Source organism: Schistocerca cancellata, chromosome 4 (genome assembly GCF_023864275.1).
Source record: "Schistocerca cancellata isolate TAMUIC-IGC-003103 chromosome 4, iqSchCanc2.1, whole genome shotgun sequence".
Classification (NCBI taxonomy): Eukaryota; Metazoa; Arthropoda; class Insecta; order Orthoptera; family Acrididae; genus Schistocerca; species Schistocerca cancellata.
In genome coordinates this window covers 908,088,704-908,110,115 of record NC_064629.1, presented here as the reverse complement: position 1 = coordinate 908,110,115, position 21,412 = coordinate 908,088,704, and the positions used below count along the sequence as shown (strand labels likewise).

Below are 21,412 nucleotides of genomic sequence, written 5' to 3'. Positions count from 1 at the left end.
TCGGCTCCAAACCAGAGGACCGCGATCGGTTCTGGGAACGATACTACAAATAATTAGCTCAAATTCCACCCTACGAGCGAGGCTTTCCGCCTTCACCAACTCCGCCAACCGCCTGTATGAACTGAGGATGACCTCTGAACCCAGACGGCAGGAGTCATTGGTGCTGACATGAGCAACAATTTGCAGTTGGGTGCAGCCAGTGCTCTCTATCGCTGCTGGCGGGGCCTCCTCCACATCTTGGATGAGACTCCCCAGCAAGCAGACAGAGTGAACACTGGCCTTCTTCCCCGACCTTTCCGCTATTTCCCTAAGGTGCTCCATCAACCGCCTAACGTTGGAGCTCCCAGTCACTAATAAACCCCTCCCCCCATGTTGCAGAACCTTTCTCTTGCAGGCAAGCGCTTTCGCCTTCATACATACAATTGCATCTGGGCAGAGAGTACGGTTCCCAGATGCTGGCATGAAGCCACTGTCAGCCCCATATGTAAGCCTGGTAAGGACAAACACCTTCCTTCCAGTTATCAACCCATTTCTCTCAACAGCTGTGTTTGCAAGGTGATGGAACATATGATTTATGCCCAGCTGGTATGGTGGCTGGAGTCTCACAGTTTACTTACCACCACACAGTGTGGATTTAGAGTGAGCTGTTCTGCAGTTGATCATCTCATCACTTTGTCAACTCATGTCATGAATGATTTTCTGTTGAAATACGGACTTTGGCCGTATTTTTCAATTTGGAGAAAGCTTATGTCACATGCTGGAGGAGTGGTATCCTCCGTACTATCTACATGTGGGGCTTCCGTGGCCGCATGCCCCATTTCCTTTAGAAATTTTTAAAAGACCGAATTTTCGAGGTATGTTTGTATTCTGCCTAGTCAGACCCTTTCATCCAGGAAAACGGTGTGCCTCAGGGTTCTGTCCTGAGTGACATCCTCTTTGCTATTGCCTTTAACCTATAATGGCCTGTCTCCTGCTGGGCGTCTCCAGCTCCCTTTTCGTTGACAATTTTGCCATCTATGGCAGTTCTCCACAATCTTGTCTCCTTGAGCAGTGTATTTAACTATGTCTCGATTGTCTGAACTCAAGGAGAATTGACAATGGCTTTCGTTTTTCCACTGACAAAACAGTTTGTATAAATTTCTAGTGGCACAATTGGTTTCTTCCACCGTCTTTACATTTTGGTGCTATTGCTCTTCTATTCATTGAAACTACAAAATTCCTGGGGCTCATGCTCAATAGGAAACTTTCTTAGTCCTCTCATGTGTCTTACCTGGCTGCCCGCTGTACGTGGTCCCTCAGTGTCCTATGTGTCCTCAGCGGTATTTCCTGGGGAGCGGAATGAACCACCCTCCTCCATTTATGCATTTATATGTCTGTCGATATTACACCGTGTCAATACAATAAAAAATAGTGGCATCTGTTTGGCCACTGGCGCCTTTTACACCACTATCCCAGTTGAGGGTCTGTATGCAAAAGCTGCTGAACTACTACTACCATACCGCCATGACTTTCTCCTCAGCAGATATGCATGCTGTTTGTCTGCCATGCTTGGCCACCCATGCTATGCCTACTTCTTTGATGATTCCTTTGGTCACCAGTATGGGGCGCGTTCCTCTTCTGTGTTACCTCCTGGCATTCAGTTTTGGCTCTTGCTCCAGCAGCTTAACTTCACGCTACCTGCCACTTTCCCGAAGGGTGTTAACCCTTTACAACCTTCGTGCAGTGGCCCGTGTTCACCTTGGCCTTCATTCGCTTCCTAAGGACACTACTCCAGCCTAGCTCTGTCGCCATAAGTTTCAGACTCTCAGACTGATTGTAGTGTTTGGTGTGCCTTCGGCATTGGCACCAACATGTTTTGGTACTGACTTCCGGAACACTGCTCAGTATTTACAGCAGGGCTCTTCGCCCTGTATCAGGTCACGCAATACATCTGGAAACACAGGCTTTTCAATTGTGTCATCTGCTACGACTCTCTCAATGCCTCTGTGTGCTGTATACTGTCCACCCCTTAGTGCAACAGGTCCAGTAAAGCTGTCACTTGCTGACTCTTGATGGACCCACAGTGATGTTTATGTGGGTTCCCGGCCACGTCAGTCTGATGGGAAACAAGACGGCTGCTGCTGCTGCTGCCAAGGCTGCAGTGCTGGTACCTCGGCTCGCTAGTTCTTCCATTCCCTCCGATGATCTCTGTGTTGCCGTCTGTCAGCAGGTGATGTCACTTTGTCATCACCACTGGTCCTCCCTTCATGGTAACAAGCTCTGGGAAATTAAACCTCTCCCATCGGCTTGGACGACCTCCTCTCGGCCCTCTCACCACGAGGAGATCATTTTAGCTAGAGTGTGTACTGAGCACTGTCTCTGTAGCCATTGCCATTTATTAAGTGGTGCTCCCCTGCCACTTTGTGCTCATTGCCCTCAACCTTTGACGATTTGCCATTTCCTGATGGAATGCCGTTTTTTTTAACCATTCACATTCCAATTTATTTTGCCGTCTGAGTTATCAGTCGTTTTAATGAATGACGTGTGGGCTGTTGACCGCGTTTTACTTTTTATCCATTGTAGCAATTTGGCAAAGGACATTTAATCTTTACTTCAGGATCTCTGTTTCTCTATGGTACATTTTATACACCTTTCTCCAAGTACCTGATTTTAGCTGTCCTTCCATCCATCGATTGGGTTTAACATGTAGTCACTTCTAGCTCCTCCTTTTGTCTTTGTATTCTACAAGTCTGATGTGGGCGCATATGACCGTAGTTGTTTTAGTGCCCTAAGACAAAACAAAACAAATGTAGAGAAGGAAGCATGTACACTGTTGACAATTAAAACTGCTACACCAAGATGGCAGCATGCAACATTCGTCAAACTGGCTTGGAATGTATTGCAAGTTCGAGTATGCCAATGGTAAGCCTTTCAGTGCAGTTGTGTAGAGTAGAGAGGAGCAACATCATCTACATTCTGCATATAGGGAAAGATTACACAGGGGGTTTCTCATTTAGCAACCTCTATTTATTGCTAGTTGTTTGTGCCTCATGTAATGAGGAGAAATGTCTATCAGCAAATGTGAATTTTGACCATGGCAGGACTGTGGTCTTTGAAGATTGTGGTTTGTCGTTATGCGATATGGCTGTTTGCTTTGCTCATGATCCCAAGACTGTCCTGTGAATATGAAAGTGATGGGTTCATGAAAGTCATACTCCACACTATGCAGCATCTCAACGAACCTATCGAAGTAGTTCCTGAGAGGATGGACATAATGTTCACTCAGCCATGCAAGATCGTTCTGCTATGTTGTGTACCTTGAATTCGGATAGTGTTTGTTTGCAGCAAGACAAGTATCCACACAGGTAATGTGATGATGTCTGGAGCACCACAGATTGTTGACACAGTGACCATAGCAGAGTAGGGTGCACCAACAGTGGAGCACCCAATGACAACACTGGACATCGTTTCATATGAGTCCCAGTTCTGCATACAGCATCATGATGTAAGAATTGGAGTGCGGACACTCTGAGGAAAATAAGTGTTATCGCATTACATTCATTGTCAGTATATGGTCTGAGCACCTGGTGTAATTTTATAGGATGCCATTGAGTACATATTACCTCTGGTTCACATGGAAGGTAATTTCTTGAGATCTTGAGATTGGTGAGTGCACCCTATCTTTGAGATACCTGTGTCCTCATTTTCAACAAGATAATGCAAGGCTATCCATTGCCTCTGCAGTGCTGACCTGCCTCGACATGGAAGGTGATCGACTGTGGGCCTAGCCAGCACACTCTGTACATCACACAACAATTGAAAACGTCTGGTCATAGATTACTGAGACACTAGCAATCCACCACTTGCCAGCCACTATAATGGATAAATTCTGGTGTGGAGTTGAAGCAGCAGCCTGGAGTGATGTAGCCATATATGTCATCCAGGCTGAGTTTGACTCAATGCCCAACTGGATTAGAGGCATTGTCACAGCTTAGTGTACTAAATTCCATAACCTGTATAACACCAAATCACATAAAAATTTAATCATGCATTCTTTGTATTCTACTGGATTCACAAATGGCAATCAGAAAAAACTATAGAAAATTTGAAAGAAACTAATAAATAAGGAGAATCCTATTTGGACTCAGAAAAGATGTTTGTAAACACAAGAAGGGTGTAACTTAGCAAAATGTAAAGATTCAGCATCAAGATCAAGACCAACAGTTAAATGTATACAGAGCACCTATAAACAGTGAGAGGTCTCAATAAGCAAACAAAAAGAGGTCAGTGAATAAAGAAGAAAGGAGAAATGATACTCAAACAAAAGAAATCACTAAACAAAGATACCCCTAAACAAATAAAGTTGATCACTAAACAAGGAAAGAGGGATTGCTGACAAAAGAAAATTATCCCAAAACAAAGGTTGAAGTGATTCTTCAGTTTCTCTCAGTGTACTTCATGAAAAAGAGTTCACAGGTGAACAGCCGGACATTAGTGTCCAACAGACACAATATTTTGGCAAGCGACCACAGTGACATCATCAGGTGTGCTCACAAACTGACTGCTGAGGTTCCAGCGCCAGGCTTTGATCTCCCCACCCACCCCACCCCACCCCACCCCACCCCACCCCTCCCCACCCCACCCCTCCCCACCCCACCCCACCCCACCCCACCCCACCCCACCCCACCCCACCCCACCCCTCCCCCCTCCATATTTTCCAAACATGGTCTGCACCAAAGTACAGTGTGTCGAGCATCTGTTCCATTCACGGACTGCACCCAGGGGCATGTGCTGGTGGTGTCTTTTTAGTATCTCTGCCTGTTCTTGAAGTCAGTTCATGGTGAGATGTCTTCTTTCTCCTTTTAATCAGATTCAGAGCGGGTTCTCAGGCCTTACTATGGATGTAACTGCTATCTTGATTGATCAGCAGTTCCCGTACTCGAATCTTGGTGGATTCTTTAATGACGCACTCCTGGTATTTGGATGTCTGTGTAAGTGCCTTGTTTTGATCGTAATTCATTCTGTGTAGTTCCGAGAGGCAATGTTCAGCAACCATCAACATGTTAGGCTGATGCAGTCTGGTATGTCGTTGATGTTCTTGGCAACAATCTTCGATAGTATGCACCGTTTGACCAATGTAAGTCATGCCACATTCACAGGCAATCTGGTAGACTCCGGATTTCCATAGTCCTAGATTGTCCTTGACATTACCAAGCAGTGCCTGTGTCTTAATTGGTGTGCGGAAGACAGTCTCCACTTGATGTTTTTGAAGAATTTGACCTATCTTTCCCAATAAAGCGTCACTGAACAGAATAAATGCTGTGCCCTCATGCTGCTGAGGTTCCTCTTCTATTTACTCCGGTTGTACAGTCAGTGTGGGACAGAGCTCTCCAAATTTGTGTCTTTGTGTAGCCATTTTCTGGAAAATTGATCTCAGATGTAAAAGTTCTTGGTTAAGGCTTTCATTGTCAGACAGGGTACGAGCCCTGTGAACCGATGTTTTGAGGATGCCGTTCCTCTGCGCTGGATGATGGCAGCTGTTTGTATGTAAATAAACGTCGGTGTGCATCTTCTTACAGTACACACTCTGGCCCAATGTGCCATCTGCTCTTCTTTTAACCAGAGCATACAGAAAATGGAGCACTCCATCCACTTTGACTTCCATGGTAAACTTGATGTTCTCATGTATGGAACTGAAATGTATGAGGAAACCGTTCAACTTGTCTCTACCATGTGGCCATATGACATACGTCATCACCATAGTCGAAGAAACAGGTAGGTTTCCACTGTGGTGAATCCAGGGCTTCCTCCTCGAAATGTTCCATGAACAAGTTGGCAATGACTGGTGAAAGTGGACTCTCCATGGATACTCCTCCTGCCTGCTTGTAATATCCACCATTGAAGAGAAAATATGTTGACATCAGGTCATGCCTAAAAAGGTTGCTCGTCTCTGCGTCAAACTTCTGACCTATAAGTTCCAAGGATTCCTGCATAGACACCCTTGTGAAGAGAGAGACAACATCGGAACTCACAAGGATGTTTGAATCATGAAGTCTGAAATTGTTAAGATGCCCGACAAAATCCACTGAGTCGTGAATACGAAGTGGACATGGGTATTTTGCAAGTGAGTACATCGGAGCACCAGTTTTGCTAACAATTAGGCGTAAAGGCACTCCCTCTTTGTGTACCTTTGGGAGTCCGTAAAGTCTTGGTCGAACACATGCTCTCTGTCATAGCTTCGTCAAAACATTGCCTGGTAAGCTGGATTCTTTGAGAAGAGCTGTGGTCTTCCTCTCCACTCTCTTGGTAGGATCAGTGTTGACCTTCTGAGATGCACTGACTAATAGCAAACCACACATTTCCTCAATGTAATCCTGATGAGATAAGATCACAGTTGTGTTGCCTTTGTCGACTGGTAAGACTACAATATCTTTGTCTTCTCGTAGCTCCTTTATAGCCGCCCTCTCCCTGCTAGAGATGTTCGGTTTCACAGGTTTAGTTTGCATGAGAGCTTGACAGGTTTCGCGACATACTTCTTCAGCTGATTCAGGTGGAAGTCGTGCAGTTGCCTGGTCCACTGCACTGATGATATCCATGATAGGTGCTGCTTCAGGAGATGGTGTGAAGTTCAGTCCTCTCTCAAGAACTGAGAGCACGTCATCATCCAGTTGCCTGGCTGTGAGATTACTGACAGTCTTGGAGAGAGCCTCAAGAGGTTGTAGTTCCTATAAATGCTCAAATTTTGAGGTCTGTTGCCCAGTGGCCTTTCTTTGTGCAGAGTCCCCTGTGGCTCATGTGACACCATCAATCCATTCCCACGTCCAGGAGATGAGCTGGTTGGCCAGCTGTAGATGTAGTTTGAGAAGTTCTCTGTTAGTCAAGTCTAGGCACCAGTGAGTGAAACTTATTCTTTCACGAGCCACGGGAAGGCTGGCATATTTCCTGATTCTACTGGCTGTGTCAATGTGATGCTCCACCTTTGCGAATTTTGGCACCACACACTCTTCATGGCATCTTATGAGGAATGCAAATGCACTCAGTAAACGGCTTCTCTGGTGCCGCAGCTTGTCAAGTCTTTTCATGCTGCGATACATCTCCCCCCTGTAAAGGTATGTGATGTGATTCTTCAATTTCTCTCGGCGTACTTCATGATGAAAGAATTCTTGGGTGAACAGCAAGGTGTTAAGTGTCCAATGGGCACAATATTTCGGCAAGTGACCATGTTGCCATCATCAGGTGCACTGTCGAACTGACTGCCGAGGTGCCGGCATTGGCCTTTTATCTCCTCCCTCCCTCCAGGTTTTCCGAATGCGGTCTGCGCCCATGTGCGGAGCACCCAACGTTCAATCCGTTCTTGGTCCCCACTCAGGGGCACGTGCTGGCAGTGTGTTCTTAGTATTTCTGCCTGTACTCTAAGTCAGCTCGTCGTGGGCTGTCTTCTTTTTCCTTTTAATCAGATTCAAAGCAGGTTCCCAGGTCTAAGAATGTAACTGCTATCTCGGTTGATCAGTGGTTTGTGTACTTAAATCTCGATGGATTCTTTAATGACTCAGTCCCAGTATTTGTACATCTGTGTAAGAACTATCATTCTGTGTAATTCCGAGAGGCAATGTTCAGCAACGGCTGACTTGTTAGGCTGCTGCAGTCTGGTATGCCATTGATGTTCTTGACAATGATCTTCGATAGTACGCGCACTGTTTGACCTTTGTAAGTCGTGCCACATTCGCAGGCGATCTGGTAGATTTCGGATTTCCATATTCCTCGATTGTCCGTGGGCGGAACACAGTCTCCACTTGATGTTTTTGAAGAATTCGACCTATCTTTCCCACTAAAGCGCCACAGAACGGAATAAATGCCATTCCCCATTCTGCTGAGGTTCCTCTTCTGCTTCCTCTGGTTATACAGTCAGTGTGGGACATAGAGCTCTCCAACTTTGCTTCTCTGTGTAGCCATTTTCTGGGAAACCGACATCAGATGTTCAAGTTCTTGGTTAAGGTTATCATTGTCAGATGGGTTACGAGCCCTGTGGCTAGACTGTGGGTGCATAGTGTATAAATCATTGTGACTTGCGTACCTGAAGACCATTCACACTATCCACCATGATGGGATCAGTCTGCCCATGGATACTCACAGGACCAGCCCATACTTAGTCTGCACTGAGGTCGGGGCACCACTGATCACCATCCGGTGGGAACTCCTCATGGTGTGTCAAGCCTATAAGATGCTCACTGCTCCCAGTTGACGAGCATACTGTATTGTTGCGTGTCCAGCTGTCAAACACATTTTCTCAACTCATGCTTGGGGAGTCACCTGAAGCATGTCACCTCTCTAGCAGTATGTTTAAATTGTTGTTTTATAGTTTGCAATTATAATACTGCAGTATTGGAACAGTGTGTTAGATAATAAACATTTTGTCCTATGTGCACACCACTACTAGTGTTCTCCGGGGCTGTCACTTGGTAGCTACTGGTGAGCCCCAGCGTTAGTTCTCTTTGCACTGCTCATTGTAACTTGTCTGATGTGTGCTAAAGTTAGCTGAATAACCAGTTGGATTGTTTGGTTTGGTTGTTCCATACATGCATAAATAACTATATTCAGTCACTTGTGAAGACAGTACGTAACTTTGTATCCTTCTACAACATGCATTATTCTCGTACTCTTGCTGTGCTGGTATTACTGTTGTACATCTGCTATGATTTTATTTCCATAGGATGGTTTGAGAATGGACACAAGTCCAAAACCATCAATAAATAAAGGAGACTTCCTGCTGCAACTTACAACTGTATTCCAACCATTTCTTTCACTAACACATCAGGTGAACATTCTACAGATTTCTTCCCTTAGATAATCCACAGCTAAATGAGTAGCTTCCATGAGTAATATCCATACAGAAATATGGTTCTCACTGTGTGTGTTTTATGAGAGAGAAAAGCTCCATCCACTGTAAAATAATAAATAAATTTGTAATCTTCTTCTAGAAAAAGGTGCAAGTTTCAGAAGCAGTAGTGTGCCTCCAAACAATGATTTATCAACAATTCACTTTACCACTAGTAGTCATTTCCTTTCCTATTCCACTCACAAATAGAGTGAGGGAAAAATGACTATCTACATGCCTCTGTACGAGCCCTAATTTCTCTTATCTTCATGGTCTGTACACAAAATGTACATTGGCAGCAGTAGAATCATCCTGCAGTCAACTTCAAATGCAGGTTCTCTGAATTTTCTCAAGAGCGTTCCACGAAAAGAATGTTGCCTTCCATCCAGGGATTTCTATTTCAGTTCCCAAAACATCTCCATCATACTTGTGTCTTGTTTGAACCTACCAGTAGTAAATCTAGCAGCCTGCCTCTGAATTTCTTCAGCATCTTCCTTTAATCCAACCTGGTGCGGATCGCAAACACTCCAGCGGTACTCAAGAATGGGTCATACTAGTGTCCTATATGTGGTCTCCTTTACTGAGAAACCACACTTTCCCAAAGTTCTCCCAATACACTGAGGTCAACACTTCACCTTTCCTATTACAGTCCTTTCGTGCTCGTTTCATTTCATATCACTTTGCAACATTAAGCCTAGATATTTAATAAGTGTGACTGTGTCAAGCAGCGTACTACTAATTCTGTATTGGAACATTATGTATTTGCTTTTCCTACTCATCTGCATTAACTTACAATTTTCTACATTCTACATTTAGAGCTAGCTGTCATTCATCACACCACCTAGAAATTTTTTCTAAATCATTTTGTTTCCTCTTACAATCACTCAACAATGTCACCTTCCTGTACCTCACACTATCTCTGGTAATGTACACTAAAGTGACAAAAGTCATGAGGTGCGTCCCAATATCATGCCCAACCTCCTTTTGCCAGCCGTAGTGCAGAAACTCAACATGGCATGGACTCCAGAAGCCATTGGATGTTCCCTGCAGAAATATTGAGCCATGCTGCCTCTGTAGTGGATCATAATTGCTAAAATGTTGCTGGTGCTGGATTCTGCACATGTACTGACCACTCAATTATGTCCCATAAATGTCAGGGCCATCTGGTGGGTCAAATCATTCGCTTCAGCTGTCTAGAATGTTCTTCAAACCAGTCACGAACTATTGTGGACCTGTGACATGGTGCATTGTCATCCATAAAAATTCCATCATTGTTAGGTTGGAAATGGTCTCCAAGTAGCTGAACATAACTATACCCAACCAATAATCAGTGCAGTTGGACCAGAGGACCCAGTCCATTCCATGTAAACACAGCCCACACAATTATGGAGCCACTACCAGCTTGCACAGTGCCTTGCTGACAACTTGGGTACCTCACTTTGTGGGGTCTGCACCACATTCAAACCCTGCCATTATCTCTCACCAACTGAAATTGGGACTTACCAGAGCAGCCCATGGTCTTCCAGTCTTCTGGGGTCCAACCGATATGGTCATGAGCCCAGGAGAGGCGCTGCAGGCAATGTCATTCTGTTAGCAAAGGCACTTGTGTCGATCATCTACTGCCATAGCTCATTAATGCCAAAAATTTTCCACAAGTTTGTCGTACATCCCACATTGATTTCTGCTGTTATATTGTGCAGTGTTGCTTGTCTGTTAACACTGACAAATCTATGTAGATGCTGCAGCTGCTCTTGGTCATTAAGTGAAGGCTGTTGGCCACTGTGTTGTCCGTGGTGAGAGGTAATGCCTGAAGTTTGGTATTCTCGGCACACTGTTGACACTGTGAATCTCAGAATATTGAATTCCCGAATTACTTCTGTAATGGAATGTCCCATGCATCTAGCTCCAACTACCATTCCGTGTTCAAAGTCTGTTAATTAATGTTGTGCAGCCATAATCACATCAGAAACCTTCCACAAGTATCACTTGAGTACAAATGACAGCTCTGCCAATGCACTGCCCTTTTATACGTTATTTTCGGGATACAGCAACCATCTGTATTATGTGCATATCGCTATCCCATGACTTTGGTCACCTCAGTGTACCATATGCCTGTATCTTCATTAAAAGTCTACAGTGTGGTACTGTGTCAAATGATTTTAGGAAATCTAAGAATATGGAATCTGCCTGTTGCCCGTAATCCATTGTTCACAGGGTATGACATGAGAAGTGGGTAAATTGAGTTTCGTGTAAGTGTTGCAATCTGAAACTATGCTGATTTGTGGACAGAAGCTTCTCTGTCTCAAGGAAATTTATTATATTGCAACTGAGAATATGTTCAGGAATTCTTCAGCAGACGGGTGTTGACAATACTGATCTGTAATTTTGTGTGTCCATTGTTTTACCATTCTTATATACAGGAGTTATCAGTGCTTGTTCCAGTCACTTGGAACTTTGCGCTGGGAAAGAGATTTGTGATAAATGCAAGTTAAGGAAGGGGCCAGTGCCACAGAGTACTTTTTGTAAAACTGAATTGAAATTCTGTCCGTACCTGGCAACTTAGTTGTTTTCAACTCTTCAGTTATTTCTCTATGCCAAGGATATTTCTGTCCCCTCCACATGGGAGTCCGTGTGACAGTCAAACAACAGTATGATTGTACAATTATCCTGGGTGAACAGTTTCTTATATGTGAAATTTAAAACTTTGGCTTTCATTTTGCTGTCTTCTACTGCCACACCAGACTGGCCAGTGAGTCACTGGATAGAAGCCTTAGACCCACTTAGTGACTTAATGAAGGACCAGAATTTTCCCAGGTTTTGATATACATTCCATGAATTGCTAAATGTCCCAGAACTTAATATTTTGCATTTCAGCCAGCTTTCGGTTCCAAGAACAATTTGAGCATGAGAAATTTCCTGGAGGACTGTACATTTGGGAACTTTGCTACAAATACTTTGACAATTTACTAATAAAATTTTGTAGTCGAAGTGTCTTTACTCTGAAAGTGGTCTGATTTTGATATCTGTATGTCGTGTACAAGTGTTCATCAGAGTACCTCAAACTATCACCCAGCCTAAAAATCCCCATGTGCATTCCACACGTACTCTTCTATCTGAGTAGCTGCTTCCTGTGTGTAGTGCCCCCTGATCTATCAAGGGGAGTCGTACGATAACCAACCCAATTATGCAGGTCCAGAAATCTGCAGTCAAGACTGTCACAGAGTCGATAGAGCCTTTGGTTTGGAGCCTCCACTCAGCTCCAAACCAAAGGATCCTGATCAACTATGGGAACAATGCTGCAAATTGCAAGCTCTGCTTGCATGCTTCATGCAGGGTCAGCAGTCTTTTCTCCAGCTGCCTGTTTAAACTGAGGATGATCTCAGAACCCAAGAAACTTGTTCTTTGGTGCCAATGTGAGCCACAACTTGCAGAGGATTACACCATACATGCTCGATAGCCATAGGCAAGGCCGCCTCCGCATCTCGGATGAGGCCCCCCCCCCTTCCTCCCCCCAGCAGACATTCTAAGTGTACATTGATTTTCTTACCGGCCCTGAACACTATTTCCCTAACAAGCTTGATAATTGGCCTCACATTGGAGCTCCCGCTAACTAGGAAAACCCTGTCCCCATGCGTCTTCTCAGACTCTGCTAAAGGAACAGCCACCTGTGCACACACAGGGTGAACAGGAGAGGTGAGACAGCCCGTTCCCCATTGGCCCTCCATCTCGGGCAACATAAACGCATACCACCTGCCACACAACGTGCTGTGAGAGCAGATCCACTGCATTGGGTGCAGTAGGAGGGGCCTCAGAAGCAGGACCCGTAGACGAAACAAGGGACACCTGAGGTGTGCTACGTTATGTGATTCGCCGGATTCCTCGCCACTGCTACATCCCAAAGCAGCAGCCAGAATACAACTGACTGTAGCCAAAAGCGCATTCAGCTCTTTGCAAACTGCGGTCAGCTCTCCTGCGTTCACACAAAGCTTGCACACATCCTACCCATCCTAGCATGGCTAACTGAAGAAGTAAACTATATAAACACAGACAGAAACGAAGATATGCAGCTTGTTACACTCCTGATGTGTCACCAATGGTACACTGATGTTTTAGTGATCCATATAGCTAGCTGTTCAGAAGAAATGACTACAATACTACAGACTCCCAGACTCAACACTTATGGTTACAAAACCTGAGATTAAACCTCTTAAACAGAAAACATGCACAAAATGTAATAAATATGCTACTAAGAAAATACAGAAAAAGCTAAATACGTAACTGGTAAAGATAACTTGCAGTGATCATGATATAACAGAAGCAAACCACGTGAAGTTCTTAGGCCTAAATCTTGACAAAAAATTTAAATTGGAAGGTACACATAGATTACTTAGCAAATAAACTGAACAACTTAGCATTTGAAATGTGTATTTTGTCATGTGCCACAAACATGGATACCAGAAAGATAGTTTATCACTGCTACTTTGAGTCAGTTATTCGTTATGGCATAATCTTCTGGGGAAATTCAGCAAATGTCACTAGGCTCCTAGTATTACAAAAGAAAGTAATTAGAAACATGTGTGTTGCAAAACAACGGGAATCCTGTCGACCACTGTTAACAAATTTAAAAGTACTATCTATCCCCTCACTTTACATATATGAGATGGTGGTGTTCCTATATAGAAATCAACATACACTAGACAATTTCCGTTTTGACCACAACTACAGCACTCGCCACAGAGATAACTTCAAACTTCCAACACATCGTTTAAAACTTTATGCCCAAATGCCAGAGTATATGGGGTTAAAAATTTTCAATAAAATAAAAGGCAGTAATATATTTAAAATGGAGACTGGTTCACTGAAAAGATTGCTCTTTACTCTACTGGTGGAAAAGTGTTGTTATTCTGTCGATGAATTCATTGAGGACAGCTTCACAATCTGAACACAGGGATTGTAATACATTTATTATTTTATGTACATGTGTAGCTGAAACTTATAAATGTAAAATATAATGTAAACTTTTGTATTTCTCTTAAAAAAGTGAAAAAAGTTTCTTTTGTAAACCTTGACATATCTCCTGTACATCAAATCAAATTATTTGAAAATTGTATGTAATGAGATGAATAAACCACATAACACATAACATATGCAGGTGTGTAACAGGTGACAGCTGGAGTCTGACTTTTCATCAGTGTTGTGGCTATACTCCCCAATGTTAATAGATAAAAATTATCCATCAATGGCAATCAAGGCTACTGATTGTAATTGTAAAACTTTGATCTAGGTTTAGCTGGAGCTTTAACTCAAGCTGTTTATTCCAGATTTATTGAGGTGATGACGGTAAATATTCAGGAACCCGAAGACAACCAGATGGTATCAGACGTCATGAGCGAAGAGTTAGTTCCTGAAAAGATTTGGTGCCTAGAACACTGTGACAACTTACTTAGAGAAAACACACCACAGCTAATTGTAGTAGTGAAGTTTGTTTTATGGAAGCAGACAACGCAACAAACATATCCCAGTTTTTTTTTTATGGAAGCAAACAACACAACAAACATACTCCACACCTTTGAAAGCAATAATTTTAAATTGTTATGATACTGGTGTGTGTAAATATGTCATTGTGTGTACACCACTACATGAGTCAGTCATATTGTTTTACTTTACTGCTACACCTGAATTGATTCTGTGCATATCTGAATAAATTTATATATATTTTCAAGTTTTAAAATCATTATTGAAACATTGTACTTATTTGATGGAATAATTTGCATTTTCAGATTGACTACAGAATAAAGGCATTCTTAGCACGCAAACGGGCTGAACTTGATGTACAGAATGTAGAAGAATATTGTCTTCATATTGGAATGAATCCAAATGTGTGTGCACGTGTTGATGCAACAGTTCATCAACACAGAAAGCGAAGGAAGAGAAAATTTGAGTGTAAGTATATACAGTGTGTCTTTATTAAAATCCTACTCCTGTATTCCACTTCTGAGTAAATTTACAGTCAGATTGTTCAGAAACAGGCTCAAATAGAAGAGTTGATGGTGTTACGATGTAGACGTTGGAACAGACTAATAATATTTCTTAGTTTTTGAGACTCATAGTTTAAAAAAAATGTGTTCGTCAACATATCAGTTGCATACATAATAATGAGAACTTCCTAGCTATTTGGTCAGGACTTTGTATCCTTTGAAGTATGTAGACTATATTGTTCCACATATTTCCCAAGGAGAAGTTAAGCTTGTCTCACCATGTTGTACGCAGCTGTATAAATTCATCAGAAGTTCAATATTTCCGCATGTAAACCCATGTCATTTTCAAGGCATGAACCGTTAAAGTCCTAAAATTACAGTAACTGTTACTTTTAAAGATATTGATGGTTTTCTATGTTATCGGTCAGCATTCCCTGGACTTATTCACAGATGATGGTGAATTGTTTGCTTGTTCAATGGATTATAAGTGCGGTTTCTCACGAATGAGTTAGTTTACATTCATAATGCCCGTTAACAGTGAAAAATATGACAACTTGCCGACCATTTTTATGATAGTCTTTTGCCTCAGTCTTTTCTACCTTTAATTGCTTTTTATACGCAGTGATCACACTTACCTATAGTCCCACACACACACACACACACACACACACACACACACACACACTTATAATACAGTTCAAATCACAGTAAATAATAATTATTGCAAGCAGTTTCAATTATCTTGTCATTAGACAATTGTTATTTTAAGAAAAACTGCACTTCATGTCTCCAGAAAGCTGTGTCAGCTGTTCTTGCCTCCTGACATCACTCAGAGTAAATCTCTATAGCAGTGGATGCAACATTGTCAAGACATGAATTAATATTTCTCTCATGACAATTGTTCAAAATTAGTTTTGATATATACTATTCCCCTCATAAAATTGACCGTATAATACAGTGTACCGTAGACAAATGAGCCTGACTGTTGTCCGCAACAATGCAGTTTGGCAATGTGGACATTGTTCGCCTGCTCTCTACCAAAGGACCTGAGGACGGCCCGAGAACCCAAGTGGCAGGCACTCAGTGCCCTTGCCTCGATAGCCGCTGGCAAGTTCTCCTCCATGTCATGAACGAGAACGCCCCCACCCCACCCCACCCCCAGCATATTGAGTGTACACTGGCATTCTTTCCTACCCTGCCTGCTATTTCTCTGATGGGATCAATTCCATACGTAATGTTGGAGCTCCCAATGACTAGCGTATGTGCCCTCTGCTCTTTTCTGACTGGGCACGAAAATTGGCCACTGGCTCAACAGGAGAGGTAAGCACTGCAAAGGCTTCTTCCTCCTCCGCTGGCCGTCCAGCTCGACCCAGGAGGCTAATGCTGGCTCAGAAGTATTATTAATAGTGGGTAGCACCTCGTGCCTGTAGCTAAGGTGAAAGGGGCCAGCCAAGCAGCCTGTTCCCTCTATCACTTTCCGTCCAGTGACACGTGAACCCATCACTGTCCACTACTTACTCTTGAGTGAAGATGCACTGGTCACTCAACACGTGTGCGCTGATGCTGTTGCAACTTTCCGCAAGTACCAGAAGCCAATGCAGATTCTAGCTGTTTGTGGACAGCAGTCAGTTCTCACAACCACCACTGTTCCTATCCGTATTGTATGTGTAAAAAAAACTGAATAAGATCTCAAAAAATAGAAACAAAACTTGCACGAGTAATTAAAAAAGTACAAACAGCCCTTTGAAAAATAGAAAATTACCTGACTGTGGTGCTACTGAGGTAGGTATGATTGCAAAATATAAATGATGAGAATAAACAAACACTAAAATCTGCTCTGCAGAGTTCTCAGCATAGGCCAAGATCGCAAGAGCCACAAACTCAGGTCAAAAACTGCCTACCTGCATGATAAGTAATACATTTTCTCTATCAAAGAGATTTTAAGCTGACAGATTTTGAAAATCGGTGAAGTTCAAAATGGTTCAAATGGCTCTGAGCACTATGGGACTTAACATCTATGGTCATCAGTCCCCTAGAACTTAGAACTACTTAAACCTAACTAACCTAAGGACATTACACAACACCCAGTCATCACGAGGCAGAGAAAATCCCTGACCCCGCCGGGAATCGAACCCGGGAACCCGGGCGTGGGAAGCGAGAACACTACTGCACGACCACGAGCTGCGGACAATCGGTGAAGTGACACGTGTCCTAAGAATGTAACTAGATTCACACTTTCGTGTGAACCTGAGATTTTCATAGTTAGATTTTTAATTTTAAAATGATTTTATCAGGATAGCAATTGTGGAAAAAAGTAAAACAAATCAGTATCAGAACATATTTATTCTCCTGACAATGAAAAACACGAAATGTTGTACACAAGTTTTCAACATAACATTTGAAGAGGGCATTGACGTACCACATGCCAATGTTTTCTACATCCTGTGAAATTTTCTGGGGCATGTATTTCCTGCTATGTATAAATTATGGAAATACCAACAGAATTACGGAGATGTGTAGTAATGTTTCAAAACAATGTCTAACATTATAAGAAAACACAGTTAGTTGCCTCAGTTATTGTGGTGTCACCGCCAGACACCACACTTGCTAGGTGGTAGCTTTTAAATCGGCCGCGGTCCGCTAGTATACGACGGACCCGCGTGTCGCCACTGTCAGTAATTGCAGACCGAGCGCCACCACACGGCAGGTCTAGAGAGACGTACTAGCACTCGCCCAGTTGTACAGCCGACGTTGCTAGCCATGGTTCACTGAGAATTACGCTCTCATTTGCCGAGACGATAGTTAGCATAGCCTTCAGCTACAGTTGCTACGACCTAGCAAGGCGCCGTATTCAGTTGCTATAATATTTCTGTATCATCAAGAGCAATGTTCTGCCAATGTGGATTAAAGTTCAGTATTCCAGAAGCTACGTACTTTTTCTTTATAGCATTCATTACGTATCCTGTTTCAGACCTCATGCCAGCCTGAGTGAGCTTATAGCGTGCATTTTGGCCTCCTCTAAAAACAGTGTTGGCAATTCTGCCGACACTTCAGTTATTCTTGGAATGGAGGAGATAGAGAACAAATTTGCTTTTTGTGTAGCAAATGCATTGTACCACCTGTAAACCTCTTGCCACCCCATTTGATCGCTCACAGCTTTCTATATATCCACCACATGGTTCGCAATATTTTTCTCTCAGTTCTGAAAGGAGCTCACAACATGCTGGCACTAGATAGATATGAAATACGAACGTTCCAACACTCAAAACTGATTGTTACATTAGTGGGACAGATATATCAACCATGAAAGGGTTAAAATACAAATAAATGTCAGTACTGAAAATTGATTATCAACAGTTACTTTTGACTGGAAACACAAAAGCTATGACAGGAAACAAATACACAAACTCTAAAGCACTGATCTGAACTACAGAGTGACAATTATTGAAGTACATAAAAAGACATAAATTGTTTACATACTACGGTGTGCACACAATTTATTTAAAATCTAAATATCACTACAGATATTTGGATTTAGATTATGACATTTTCAATATGTCTCTAATCATTGGCAATGATGTGAATAGTAAAATTCTGCATAGCCCACTGAAGTGTCAGAACATCGATGCTGTCGATGACCTGAACTGCTGTTTTCAGCTCAGCAATGTTTTTGGGGTTATTACTGTACGCCTTGTCTTTAATATAGCTCCACCAAAAGGAGTTGCATGCGTTCAGATTCGGAGAAAACGACGGCCAATCGAGGCCCGTGCCAGTGGCCTCTGGGTATGCCGGAGCCATAATGCGATCCCCAAAGTGCTCCTACAGGACAGCAAAAACTCCCCTGCTTCAATGAGGTTGAGTTCCATCTCGCATGAACCACATCTTGTCAAAATCAGAGTCAGTTTGGATAATAGGTATAAAATCATCTTCCAAAACTTGCATGTACCGATTGGTAGTCACTGTGCCATCAAGGAATATTGCGCTGATTATTCCATGACTAGACATTGCCCACCAGTCACCCACCCATTGAGAGTGAAGAAACTTCTCGATCGCGAAATGTGGATTTTCAGTCCCCCAAATGCACCAATTTTCCTTACTGATGAGCCCATCCAAATGAATGTGGGCTTTGTCGCTAAACAAAACCATACCATGCGCATACTAATTCTCATCAAGCCCCACAGCCAACTGTACAATTTGAATGTCCTAACACAAACCATTCAGTTAAACGTAGTCACGTGAAGTGGTGCTTCAGGCAGCAGGTTGCTACCCAAGAAAGTTGCCTTTACACAGAGATATGCACTCAGATTTATCTGAAAAACTTAATCAGTTAGTAAACTCTAGTCTACTCTGAAGTATGTTAGAATACCACTAAACGAAATGATCTGTACATACAATCGATAAGCTGCTGCTGATCTCTGCTCTGGTAGGAGGCTGGAGCCCTAGGAAGCTGTAAGGAAGTGGTTGAAATTTAATTAGTGTATGTCCTTAGGAATAGAGATAAAGGATTTTGCTTAATTTCAGTGAGCTCTTTCCCTTCTCAAAAAACAAAAGCAGAAGGACAAAAGTAATTCTTGCTACCTCGCCCATTGGTTATTGATTAGTAACTTTCCTTTTCATAATATTGTTACATTACATCCTCAATTTTCCCCCGTTAGATTTTTACGTTTACTTTCATGCTACGTCATTTGCAAAATGCTTGCCTGCCAAGAAATCTCAGTCTTCTCTCTTGTAGTAAGAATTACACACTGTAGGCACATAGAATTGTCAAATGACCTGTGTATTAGAACTTTTGTATGGATTGCAGGCTTTTTATTGAGGACTCATGATGTTACCTAATAGTTTTTTTACGCCGCTTCTTTAACACAAGTGCTAATCATGTTAAAAACAGTGAATCACTCTTAATTATGCAAATGTGTTCTCCTTTTTATTGTTCCCTTTTCCTTTTACTGCACAAGGTTTATTCATCATTTTGGAAAGATAAATAATGCACTTATTGGTTACCTAACAAACTAATAACTAAATAATTCACTAATTATGTAAATAAAACAGAACTGGTCCCGAACTAACCCACTAACTAAACAATTCACTAAATATATAAATAAAACTGAACTGGTGCTAAAAACTAAATTAAACTAAGAAAAGAAACATTAAAAAAAGGCTTGATGTAAAACATCTCACATGGAAAACACCACTGCACTGCTCTGCTCTGCTCTTCAGGAAACTATTTCTTAGTGTGACTGCCCACCAGTTGTAATGAATGTTCTCCCATGGAAGGGCACTTTCCTCACCGTGAACACTTCTGACTTTGGTTTACTGTCAGAAATAGGCACAGGGTGCTTACACTTTTCTAGGTGAGATGAAAATTTTTACAGTTTGTCCAGTGTCTTTATTTGACAGTGTCTGTATAGTTTGATGCAAATGCCCTTTAGACATGCATGCGTGCCTGAAAGAACAGACACTGCTGAGGATTTACAGCCATATTAAATTATGAAATGTATTTCAAATGGCAAATATGGTATTTCAGCAGCTGTATGGTATACTGGCACATGAAAGTTTGTGCCAGACCAGGACTTCAACCCGGATTTCCCACTTATTGTGAGCAGTCACCTTAATCACTTTGGCTATCTGTGTATGCCTCCGGGCTGATAGAAATTTACATGTCTCATAGTGTCTATATGTGATTTTTACATAGGGAGAGTGTATGTTTCTCTTGTCAGTTTGCCTTACTTTGTCAGGTTTGAATCCTGGTCCAGCACAAATTTTTGTGTGTCTTTAGTAAACCATACAACTGAAGTAATGTCATATTCACAGTTTACGAATATATTTAATAATTTACTACAGCTGTAGACTGACAGTAGTATCAGTAATGTTATTGCTCATCCATATTTTGTTCATGTATCTGGGGGGGGGGGGGGGATAAAATAAAAAACCATTTATACCTTCATGCATGTCCTTTGGACATGAATGCATGTCTCAAGGACATTTGCAGCCAACTATACAGACACTGTCAAATACAGACACTGTGCTAACTGTTTTTCATGCCAAAGCAAGGCAAACTGACAAGAAAAACACTGTTTGTAACATTTATTAGTATCGAGTCTTCCCTCCTCAGCATCAAATATAACATACATTTTGTTCTTCCTTTTGCACCACAGAGAGGGAGGAAATAATTTTCATAGTCAAGTAATTGCTGTTTTGTGCATTATTGTAATTTCAGTGTAGTTAAGAACAGCAGTTTTATGCTTCATTCGGAAAACAAATCAGTCTAAAGCTATGATTTACAGTTGTATGTCAGCTCCATACAAGTGATTGTAAAATGTTCGTTTATTCATATTATAGTAATACTCTGTAATTTGTGTGCAAAATTGAATCCTTAATGTAAAACTAACTTAAAGAAAAAGTGTCACATGTTTATAGCAAAAGTATATCAAAAGAGAGGAAATTGTAGTCTGTTGTTTTCAAAATAATATTTTCAAGTAGAAGTTTCAATGTATTGCTCAACTTCTCTTAGCCGGGTCAGATGTGGAAGCATAAATTCAAAAAAGACTACAGTTTTTACTTCATAAATTTTCAGAGTATG

The 21,412-nt window shown here is 42.1% G+C and overlaps 1 protein-coding gene across 4 annotated transcripts in view; it reads left to right on the top strand.

Annotated features, from left to right (window-relative positions):
* Positions 1 to 21,412, top strand: part of LOC126185074 (MAP3K12-binding inhibitory protein 1-like) — an 85,033-nt gene that overhangs the window by 51,546 nt on the left and 12,075 nt on the right. For all 4 annotated transcript variants that reach the window (XM_049927860.1, XM_049927862.1, XM_049927859.1 and 1 more), the window contains one exon: positions 14,635 to 14,797. In XM_049927860.1, coding sequence (XP_049783817.1) covers positions 14,635 to 14,797 — 163 coding nt within the window. The remainder of the gene's footprint in view (positions 1 to 14,634; positions 14,798 to 21,412) is intronic.